This window comes from Notothenia coriiceps, unplaced genomic scaffold (assembly GCF_000735185.1).
Source record: "Notothenia coriiceps isolate Sejong01 unplaced genomic scaffold, NC01 NC01_scaffold00021734, whole genome shotgun sequence".
In the NCBI taxonomy this organism is placed as follows: Eukaryota; Metazoa; Chordata; class Actinopteri; order Perciformes; family Nototheniidae; genus Notothenia; species Notothenia coriiceps.
In genome coordinates this window covers 253,767-265,863 of record NW_011354435.1, presented here as the reverse complement: position 1 = coordinate 265,863, position 12,097 = coordinate 253,767, and the positions used below count along the sequence as shown (strand labels likewise).

The 12,097-nt window shown below is 41.2% G+C and overlaps 1 protein-coding gene across 1 annotated transcript; it reads left to right on the top strand.

Annotated features, from left to right (window-relative positions):
* The first annotated feature begins 1,315 nt into the window (after positions 1–1,315).
* Positions 1,316–9,329, top strand: usp3 (ubiquitin specific peptidase 3). Its single transcript, XM_010780400.1, has 15 exons — positions 1,316–1,755; positions 2,335–2,395; positions 2,888–3,025; positions 3,270–3,353; positions 3,553–3,634; positions 3,912–3,991; positions 4,529–4,642; positions 4,977–5,090; positions 5,264–5,413; positions 5,740–5,846; positions 5,994–6,074; positions 6,194–6,312; positions 6,398–6,511; positions 7,538–7,605; positions 8,232–9,329. The coding sequence occupies exons 1-15, from the start codon at positions 1,665–1,667 to the stop codon at positions 8,647–8,649; spliced, it is 1,821 nt and encodes a 606-aa protein (XP_010778702.1). The 5' UTR covers positions 1,316–1,664; the 3' UTR covers positions 8,650–9,329.
* Positions 9,330–12,097: the final 2,768 nt, after the last annotated feature.

The following is a 12,097-nucleotide window of genomic DNA, read 5'->3' as shown; positions in this document are numbered from 1 at the left end:
GAAAATTCGTTTTTTTGTATTATATTTCCATTTAATCTTGTGGACGTGCAGATTCCCTGTCCTCCATCTGGGGGTGCTGCAGCACCCTCAGCACCCCTCTAAACAGAGAGTCCCTTACCTCACTGAGCTGTATCTCTCTCAGTCTGACAGGACAGAGGTCTCCATCTCCTTGATTTAGAAACAGCTTTTAATATTCATTAGCGCAGTTAGCTAACCAGATGCTAACAACAACAATGCAAATAGTGAGTTTGGTATAAATATACTGTATGTAAAGTTATTTAAGATGATGCCATATTTATTGAAGATTTTACATTATAAATATTCCCCAAAATTATTCAAAAGCATATTCTTCCAAACTCCTTGCTGTAGTATGATACACAGGATACTATTGATGTGTGTAGTGAGTTTGGTAGTAATAAGATGTATAATAGTGATTGAATATTATTGTATTCTCTTTTTTCGGAGTTGCACTTTGCAGACGGTCCCTGAGCACTCGTTTCGTCTCCGGTTGCGGATAGAGACCAATGTAATGTGCCCAGCTCGGAGGACGGCGCGTATTGGCTTTTTTGATCAAAATGTGATTGTAGTTCGTTGTCAACCTTACCACTGTACTTAGGAGACGTCATTTGTGTCTGAATAACGTTTTGTTCATGAGTTATTGATCCGTGAAATCAGAATCTCCCAATATCGTTCCAACTTTACTGAACTAAGCCAGAAGACCGTCTCATTTCGTAGACCGCTCGGTTTGCTGTCTTCACTTTATTTTTATATTTATATACATTTATTTTGGACGAAAACTTGAGTGAGGAAAGGCAAGTGTGGCGTGAGTGCGTGAGATATGGGTTAATTGCGTGACTCTCACGCTCAATGCGTGAGTGTTGGCAGCCCTGACTTAACATGATAACATAAGTATAAAAGGTGTACGTTTTAGCTGTTTGAAGTTGAACAATGGAACTCAGTTTGGTTTAAACCTAAACTCATAATTCACAACGTTACCTGTGATCACCATGGTGATCGAAAGTGAAGCAGTTTGCTCGTTACCACGCATGCGTGAGACTTCTACGCGAGTTAAGTCTCACAACATTGTTTAATTAGGTCTAAATCTTAGAGTTTCCCAGATTCAGTAAGTAAAAAGGCAATACAAAACACTACCGACAATAATAGGAAAACAAATATGAAACTAACGAAACGTACAGGGACCCATATGTAGCACTAAGCGGCCCGGGGAGTGTAAGCGAAACAGGAAGTAGGCAAACGCAACTCTCAGAATGTGTTCATCTTTGTTTTGTAGTTGGCAAACACCCCAGCCGCGGGAGTCACTGCGTCACTTCCTCAAGTTATTTCCATTTGTTTGTGGCAAACACCAGCAGTTACCTAGTACCTTATACACCAAAGATAACGTTACTATTCTTTCTTATAATATATCAAGGCGAAAACGGCATCACCTTTGTTTTCTTTTAAATGCTGTACCCTGAAATCATGCACGAAAGATAGAAGCTGCTGCGTTAGCGGAAGGAAACGTGAAAACGTGAGCAGAAGTAGTTTGTCGGCTAACGTTAGCTAGCTAGTATAGGTTAATTGGCAGCTATTGTTAGCTGCCTGGTTCCCGGTATCGATTTGTTTGTGTAGTGCTAACGTTAGGTTAGCCTCACAGTTGTGGACTGATGGAGTGCCCTCATCTTGGCTCAAACGTGAGCTGTCCTCTTGATACCTCCAGGTTTCCTAACGGGACTCCGTCCTCCTGGTGCTGCAGCGGTAAGTGTTTGTCACTCCTTCATTCAACGTTAAGAGGTTAATGGATACACACATACTACCGGGGACTGCAAGAGTCAATCATTTGGATCCCAGCCTTTGGTGATATTCCCACGTTTGTATCAGATACAAAGTCACAACAACAGAAATCACAAGGACACATTTCATAAACAATACGAGTGCAGTGAAGAAATCATATTAAAGGTCATAAGGTCAATAATGTGGTTATAAAGAAGTGCTATGTATTTGTATGCAGAAGAAAACATTAAGTCTGGTAAACCATCTTGAAGAATTGTGACCGTTATAATGTTGTGTGTGTGACTAAATGTTGGTTAAAACGATGGGAATGTGGATGAGCTGTTTTGTTTGTTGTTTATGTGGCTATAGTGTGTATACATGTGTTAGGCTGCATGTGTCAATGGAGTGACACCATAATGAAAAGTACATTTTCATGCTAGTGCTAATGGGGCTCCCAGTCAAATATAACAAGATCGTAATACAACATAGAGAGAGAAATCCGAGCAATTAATTGTCTTAATAAGCTGGTCAATTCTGAACCAAGACTCCATCTTCTATCTCTAGCTTGCAGGTCCAATAAAAGTCCATGGATTTGCCTCACCTGTCTGATGGTCCATTGTGGAAGGTAATTATGCATATGTGTAAACATGGAAATTAAGTTTAATTAAATTAGGTAATTTGTCAACTGTTTTGGAAGTATTTCAAGAATCCTCAGAGACTCTTTTAATCTAATTACACAAGGAAATATGTCATTTCTAGTTACCATATTTGTTTGGAAAAGGGAATGTAGTCGAAGCTTGGAAAATTGGTTAAAATATATTTGTGTGTGCAGCAGACAGACATACCGGTTTCTAACCAGATGGTGAGAGGAATCTTTGAGGATTCTTGAAGTACTGTTCAAACATTTACTGTTTAATAACTCTTGAAGGAAATTCATATTAACTCTTAAATGGATTACTCTTGGGAAAAGTTGCTCTTGTTGATGAGCAGCATCAATTTGAGATCAAAACTGCAATCTTATTATTTTTGGGCAGACTTTTTAATTAACTGTTTATTTTAGGTTATTTTCTGATAGTTCCAGGTGTTGTTTTTATAAAGTAATGTCTTCCTTTTATAGATATGTCAATGGACATGCGAAGAAACACTTTGAAGAGACCCAGGTTGTTGGCATTAGCCAAAAGAAGAGCGAGAAACCGGAGAAAGAGAAATCCCATCATTCCGTTTGCATGGACTGCAGCAACTACAGCGTTTTCTGGTGAGTGTCCTTTATGACTAACCTATCTACGTCTACCATCTGTGACTCACTGCGAGGCCCTGCAAAAAGTACAGTCATAAAAACAATGAAAGGATGCGATATATTGTGGTAATAGAAACCAAATGTTCCTCTAAACCTTTGTAACCGATGCAATATCCTTCTGATGAATCCCACTAACGATGACATGTTAATTAAAAGCAAAACACAGTGATCTGATGTGTCTTGACTAATGTGGATTTTATAGTTACAGATGTGATGATTTTGTTGTCAATGACACCAAACTTGGGCATGTCCAGAAGGTGAGGGAACATCTGCAGAGTTTAGAAAAGTAAGTACAGATCTCAAGAAGTCTTTACATATTTAGTTTCTGTGTTTTGATTGTTTGACCTTGTTTGACTGAGGAAGCCAAATACAAATTTATCTGCCAAAACATATCTGCATTATCCGATGATGAACACCAAAGATGTTTGACAACATGCTTAATACAAGATCAGTGTCCAGATCAAATGTTTGATTTCCTCCTACAGCTCAGCGCTGATGGGTGACAGACAGAGGAAACGGAAACTTCAGGAAAGCCTGGCTCCAGACAGCAAGTTGTTAAAAGACAATGTAAGAGGCTAAAAATATAATGATTTGTTTATTTTAAAACAAGAAAAAAGTTGCAGCCTATCCACAGTTGTGTTCCAGCACAAAAAACACAAGTCTGTCTTTTCACTGGGGGAGTCACAGTAGCCTTCATTAGGCCTCTTCTCAAAATATCTCTACATGTTAGCTTAAAGATGGCTCTTTAGTATTTTTTTCTAAGACATTTTTGAAATGTGTGTATATATATATATATATATTTTAACACACATATATTTTCTGTCTTTCCACTTGTCTCTGTCAGAACGGCCTGGCTTTAGGTGCTACAGGCCTGAGGAACTTGGGGAACACGTGCTTCATGAATGCCATCCTGCAGTCCCTCAGGTAAGGCTCTGCGAGGAAGATGAGGAATGTGGTAAACTGGGCTTCAGCATGGTTCAGTGCCTCTGCCCCTGGAGGGCCCCACAGTCAATCATCCTTTATTAATACAGTCTGGGGCACAGTCAGGGGAGTTTATACTGGCTGCATGGAAACAAGATCCAGTAAAAGGACAGAATCCTCAGTAAGCACATGTTTCCTGGCTCTCAAATGACTGGTGTGTTTTCACAGTTGCTTTACGCAGAAATGCAAAGTGTATCAAGTACACCATTTACCTAAATGTGCCAATCGTTTGTCCAACTTTCCAGGCAGCCATTCATTTCATTTCCTTTCAGTGTTAAAATCTAATTGCAGCAACTTGATATGTGCCTCATTAATCTAATCTGCAAAATGTGTTGTATTTATATTATCTCAGCTTCCTGAAAGTCAATAAATCTAATCACCAGTGAATCTACCGGCAGAGGGACAACAATAATGTAAAAGACTTGATTAATTTGCCGAAATGTAATCTCAGGAGTCCAACATCATGTGTTTCTTTGACAGCAACATCCAGCAGTTCAGCTGTTATTTCAAGGACTTGCCTGCAGTGGCTCTACGCAGCGGGAAGACGGCAGGAAGAAGGATGTACCACACCCGAAGCCAAGGGGACAACACTGTGTAAGGTCATTTTTTTCTATGAGCGAGGATTCATGGGCAGAGTTTGTTTATCCAACACTTATTTAAATAGCATAACATTGAACAAAATCTCATAGACACTTTCTCATGAGGCTACTCACATCAGTAGTTATCTTGACTCTGCTGCAGTGCAAGGCTGGAATGTCAAAGTGCAGAAACAGTGCTATACAACAAATAACAAGAAAATAAAAACACTGTAATGTAATCTGACACAACTTTCTTTGCGAGTGTGTGTGAATATCGATATAGCTTTGAGATGTCTGTTTATTCTTTTTTAACGGTAGCATATTAAACAGGCTTTCTTTGTGTTGAACAGGTCTTTGGTGGAGGAGTTCAGGAAAACCCTTTGTTCCCTGTGGCAAGGAAGCCAGACGGCCTTCAGTCCAGACTCCTTGTTTTATGCTATATGGAAAATCATGCCAAGTTTCAGGTATGCCAACAGTGTGCAGAGAATTAAGCTGATCACGCTGAGCAGTTAATTGTTTTTCTTTTCAGTTCTGTTTTCTGATTATTATTGTCAAGATATTATTTGAGCATCACAGACTGGAACAACTTATAGTGAGTAATGGTTGTGTTTGTAATGTGCTGTGTTTTTGTGTCCAGGGGCTATCAGCAGCACGACGCTCATGAGTTCATGCGGTACCTGCTGGACCATCTCCACAGGGAGCTCCAGTGCGGTCGCAACGGGGCGTCCCACACAGCCTCTCCTCAGGAGGGGGTCCGACTCTCCACCGCTGAGGGCAAATGCTGCATGTAAGCCCATGCAACCGTACAATTATTTTGTATATGTCTGACAAAGTGGACACATTAAGCATTGCAGGCATGTCACTATCCATTACATGGCTTATGAGAGTGTCTGTTTGCTTTTTTTTGTTTTAATAGCATATTTTAATGTTTAATTTGTTCACTTATTTCATAACTTACTTATATTACTATTGGCCTGAAGAAGTTTAAATTATTAAACGATCTAATCATTGAATGTTTACATGTAGAATATGAGGTTTGCATATTCTTGATTGAGTCAACACTAGAAAATCTTACTGTGCATTTATTGATTATAACTGCTTTATGTTTAACAGCAATGGGACTGCCAGTGTTGTCACATCCAATTTTGGTGGCATACTTCAGAATGAGGTGAACTGCCTGATATGTGGAACAGAATCGCGGAAGTTTGATCCATTTCTTGGTAAGAAAACCACCTTTTGATAGCAAACAGATCAGTTTTTTTCTCTTTTTTACAGTGAAACTAAAATAATCAACACAAATACTAAGGGGTATATAATGAAGGCACTTTAATTTACGAGATCATTTAGTTTCATTTGTTTTTGCACAGATCTGTCTTTGGACATTCCCAGTCAGTTCAGACAAAAGAGAAGTAAGGACCAGGAGCCGGGGCCAACCTGCACCCTACGTGGTATGTTTCCCAATGCTTGATATAAGGACTCAGTAGACAGTTTTTTGGCAGTTTTAGTTTCTCATTATAAATAGTGGAAAATAATAACAGTATTACATATTTGTTTGTTTTTGTTTTAGACTGCGTACGTAGTTTCACTGACCTGGAAGAGCTTGATGAAACGGAGCTATACTACTGCCATAAGTGTAAGAAGCGACAGAAATCCACTAAGAAGTTCTGGATCCAAAAGCTTCCAAAGGTAGAGACAGAAATTGTCAATAATGTTACATCACCAGTTTAAAGGCTAGGGTTAGTATAACTGGAGGTTTCATTTCCAATTGTAGGTTTTGTGTCTGCACCTAAAGAGGTTCCACTGGACGGCCTTTTTGAGAAACAAGGTGGACACCTATGTGGAATTTCCCCTGAAGGGCCTGGACATGAGGGGCTACTTACTTGAGGTGAGTTAAAAGCTAAAGAATACAGACCATGAAAATCCACAAAATATATATTTTTTCATTTCCTAAAAGATTAAAATAATGAAAAATAGGAATAATCACTTTTGAAAATGCAAGTGAAGTTCAGACAGAAGACAGTCCAGTGACGCAGAAGGAACTGTAACAGGTCAGAAACCAGCTGCTTCCTGTTCAGGATTCTGTGGAAATAATTGAGCAAAAATAAATATCCTTACAAAGACTTTTATTTGTGACATTTTCATATTTCTGTTTCTGCTGTCATGGAATATTCCAATAGAAATCCAAGGGGTATGGTTTGGTATCTTAAAAAAAGAGTCAACACAGTAGTCACACCATGGAAAGATCTCAAGTGAAATGCTTGTGAAACTAACTTGGTACAGCATTTGGAAATATGACGGTAAACCAAAATGGCAGATTGGCAGAGGAGCCGCAGACAGCCTATTTGAAGTCTTTTTATAGATGAGTATTACAATAGCTCCTTTGCCATACTAGTGATTTAGTCAATCTAAATGTTACCCTTGGTCAGCTGATGATGGATCCATATCAACAAAGTGAACCAAATATGTTTTGTGAGTTCGTAACCCGAGATCTGTGTATTGCATGTTGACTATTATACTTGTTTACTTCCGGAAGTCTCTTTACAATTGCCTACAGAGGGCACTGTTTCACAGATTTCTGATTTAAATGTATTTGTATTTGATGGGGACAATGCAATTCAACATATTTCCAATACAGAGCTTGACTGAACTGAAAGGATAATTAATAGTAGTAAAAAAAAAACACATTACCTTGACAAACTTGGATCAAGGTAATTGTGTAAACTGTTCAAAATGTCCTGATATAAAACATGTGTTTTTTAGGCCTCTGACATGCTGAAGTGTTTTAGAATGTGAGAAGACTTTTATGTGTGAAACTCTGGCATGTCCAGATGCTAAATGTCTCCTTTAAGTTGTAAATCTTTGAAAAGTCTAAAAAGAAAATGTCTTATGTTGTCTTTTTTTATGTTTGCAGCCAGATAATGCATTATCAGACAGCTGCCTGTATGATCTTGTTGATGTCGTGGTGCATCATGGATCTGGGTGAGTACATGAATTATTCCGGTTCAAACTCACAAATGGAGAGGTTGTAATTAATTTGCTGAAGCTTCATCCCTCTGATTATAACGTGCTGTTTTAATAAGCATGAACAGCATCTAGAGTGCTGCAGCATCTTGTTTGGGGTTGATGGGTGATTTTCCCCTCCAGCTGACAGCTGACATATTATCACATGTTCAGACACATTCAGGATGTGCTTCTGTCACCATGGCAGCATAGTTAACAGCTCAAGAAGAAAAAGGAATAACACACAACTGTAAATCTAAACATAAGCATCTGTTGACCAGCTCTGCCTATGGCTTTTGGCAGGGCTGGTCATACTATGGCTGTATTAAAAAGTCAAATGCAATTTTGTTGAGAGCCTTGTGGACAGCTGCAGTTAAACATTGTATGTATCCACTAAATGCTGAAAGGCATTAGTAAGAGTACTTTAAAATGTAATAAGATATGCCAAGAAATGTTCCCCACACTGCTGCAGTTTTACTTTTGGCCTCTAAGTGGGGATGTTGTTCTGCTGAGCTGATTGTGTTCCTCTAGCTCTAACCGCAGTAGCAATATATGCAGCGTGGTAGACAGGCTGCAGTTCATGATATATGTGTCTGTGTTTCCAGGGTTGGATCAGGACATTATACAGCATATGGCAGCCACGAGGGCCGCTGGTACCACTTCAACGACAGCACAGTGACTCTGACCAGTGAGGAGACAGTGAGGAAGGCCAAGGCCTACATCCTGTTCTACGTGGAGAGGACTGGACAGGTGGCCTCAGAGAAGACGGACAGCAAGCCTGATGCAGAGACGGTGGATAAGGACAGCGGCCCTTCAGAAGCAGTTGCTCAGGACAAGGTTGCAGCAGACATGGTTCTGATGGACGCAGCAGCCTCACACATGAAGACAGAGGACTTGGCGGCCCCAGAGAATGCTGGTGAAGAAATGGCTGAAGTGGCTTCAATAGAGCCTGCAACACATAATACCTCAGATAAGGCTGCATCAGAGGAGGCCAGCCAAGCTATTCAAGCCGTCGCACAATGATTTCGTCCCAAGGCTTATTACCATGGCTTCACCTCAATCACATGTCTCACAGTGCTTGATTTTAAATAGTTAATTTTCACATTTAATGTTTGTGTATTCTTTTTTTAAATGTTTATGAACTGCATGATTGCGTCTAGTTTAATTTGCTGCTTGGGTTTTCTTTAGATAACCATTTTGCGTTCATTTCCTTGTTGTATTCCTCAGTTGAGGTAGACTCCTCTGTGTAATAGATTCCAAAGGTGATGAAGTTAAGCTGTAGCCTTTTAAAACCTCAGTTGGTCCAATGTTTAGCCGAGACTGAAGAGATTGGATGTGTCAACACACTGTCATTGTCAATAATTGGAGTTTCTATTTTTTTAAAGTTTCTAATATTGTTATTTCCATTACTTAAAAATCGTGTAGTTCTGTTTTCAGTCATTTAGGAGAGATTTTAGGATCTAGAATCCAATACATTTAATGACTCAGAAGTGAGCATGTAGGCTTTAGAAAGTTGTTTTAACTTCTTGACCAGAACTATTGTAAAAGAAAGGATCATAATGTTTGTTTGTCTGTAATGACGTTGGAGTATATTTGACCATTTTATGTTGATCTGAAATTGACTTAACATGTCCTTATTACATTTACTTTTATAACATGTATCATGTGAACATGCTGAAATACAATGGAGAATCTTTTTCAAATTTTTGTTTTTCTGTGAAAAAAACCCGTTCTGAACCCCACTGAGATCGAACCGCTCCACCCATTAACACAGACAGCATGTAAACAGAAACACAAACGTTTATTTCTACAATTATTCTTTTGAGCAGCTAAAAGTATTTTCATTCAGTCAATGCTAATGTTTTGTTTTAGCAATATTTTAAATGAAAGAAGGTCCCATTACTGACTTAACTCCATATAATAAAGGCCATGAATCATGCCAACGCACTTTCAATTGAGGAAAAACCTCCCTTACAGTCCAAGCAGTGTATTCGTGAGTCACCCACTCTTCTGCAGGAACATTTTTTAACCAACTGAAAACATTAAAATATGATAACTGATTACTATTCACAAATGTCAATGTACAGCATTAAGAACAAGAAAACTCCTGGGGTAAGGGAAGCAGTTAACCGTGAACTGAAACAATAAGGTCAATTAAAATTATATTTGAGTCAATCTATTAAAGGTAGGGTAGGTAAGAATGGAGACACCAGCGCTAGTGCGCTAAAATTTGAAACTACGCAGCCGAAAAAAATGCCCCTTCCTTACAGAGCCCCTCCTCCACCACACAAGAACGCGCACATGACCAATAGAGTGGCGAAGTCACGCCCATCTATTTATTGAAGTCAATGGAGAGAGAAAACATATATTTCGATCCCGTTTGAATTGTGCCATGAATTACACATATGATGTTTGTCAATCTTAAAAAATAATTTCCATGTCAAAAAAGTCAGTTTGTCGTAAAACTGTTGAAATATAAGACTGTGAAAAATATGCAACAAGAAAGACTACAAATCCCAGAGTCGCGTAGATAGCTAAGATCAGCGCCATATTGATAGAATCTATCTATCTATATGGCGCTGGATAAGATAAGATAACTATAGGTTACTTACGTAACCCCAGTTCTCAGAGTAACATGGAGTGAGATGTCTCACTATGGGATGCGCCTCATCGCGGAGCAAACAGAAGCATCAATCTCATTTACGCCAATTCTGATTGGCGGGTGATCTCGACGTCATCGTCAGGGAATCCACCCCCTATAAGTAGCTTGCGCCACGACGCATGCGTCATTCAAAATAAGCACCTCTTCTCGCTTCACCATAGCAAGGAGGGCCGTCTGGTGAGACATCTCACTTCATCTTACTCTGAGAACTGGGGTTACGTAAGTAACCTATAGTTCTCATTCATAACACTCCGTTCGATGTCTCACTATGGGAAATCGTAACTCCCGTATTGCCAGACGAGCTTATCTCGAAAATCGCCAAACCAACCAGAACCTAACAGGTAGAGCTCTGACCCAGCACTGCTCGGGCCACACTGGGAGCAGAGACGTCTAGCCTGTAAAGGCGGACAAAAGTGAGCAGCGAGGACCAGCCCGTCGCTGCACAAATGTCTTGGATGGAAACACTTGAGCAAACAGCCCAGGGTGTAGCCAGACCCCGAGTCTAAAGAGCACGCAACCCGAAGGTGCCCGCAATTTCCGACTCGTATAGGCCAAAGCCATGGTCTCTACCATTCGGTGGGAGAACCGTCGCCTAGTAACGGGCCTATCCCTGTAAGGGTTAGCCCAGGACACAAAGAGTTGGTCATTATGACACAAAACTCCCTTGATCTGTCCACATAAGTGCATAAGCACGGGCTAGACATAGCAAATTCAACTGCTGTTCCCCGGGGGGGGACAGCGGCGAAGAAAATTGCCTCAATGTCAATTGGGGTATCTGAACCAACCACCTCAGGATAAAGGTAGGATTGGGCCTCAGCAACACTCTAGTTTGCCCTGGGACGAACTAGGTGCGTGGAGGATGCACAGATAGCACATGAAGTCACTGACTCGCTTGGCGGATGCCAGAGCCAGTGATTGCACTGTCTTTAGTGACAGATGCTTCATGACAGCTTCTCAGGTGCTGCCGACCTCCTACAAAAAGAAGATAAGAGTATGGTCTCTCTTTCTAATTCCCGAATATGGTTGGTCAATGTATGGGAAAGCCTTTATTTAGATGCGGCAGCGAAAAGAGGCCAGTTCCTGCCAACAATCTAAAAAAGGGGCCGTTTGAAGAAGGACACTCCGCCCGGCGAGAGGGTGCGGCAGTGGTGCCCGTCCGGCCTTCTACCGCGGGAGAGAGGGAGTGTGGTCTTCGGTTCGCGCTCGCCGAGCAACCACACCCAAGTTCTACGCCCCCTGTGCTGCGTTGTCGGTGCGCGTGCAAACTGAAGGCCCGCGCGCGCGCCGCGCGGCGCGCGCGACCGCTCTGCGCAGAGACGGTCTCACTCCTGCCCGCGCGCCGCGCAACTAGGACTATCAAGGCGTCGACTGGACATTACTTACCGTCGCCCCTAAATAGTCACCGACGCGCCAGCGCCTACTGTCCTGGGGGGGGGTCCTGGTAAGACAGGGCCCGCCCCCCTGCTAAAAAGCGGGGTGTGGGCCTACAACGAGCCAAGATACCTGGACTGGGCATCCACCGCACGTTTAGACTTATTGTCACCCAGAGGGCTCCCGCTAACTCGTTTAGAGTCCTCACGCTTTCAAACAGGGAGGTGCACAAGAGCAATACTGACCTTTTCACCTTCTACCCCTCTAATAACAGGAATTTTTCTCCAGTGTTGGAGAAAAGTACACGGGCTCCACCTCACTAAGATGAAGTAAAGGTGTCCTCGGATTTAACCCGTGTCGTGTGCCTAAAAGGTCCAAGTGATCACAGGAATACCCTTGAACTGTCACCAAAGTCTACTCGAGTGAGCATGGAGTAAA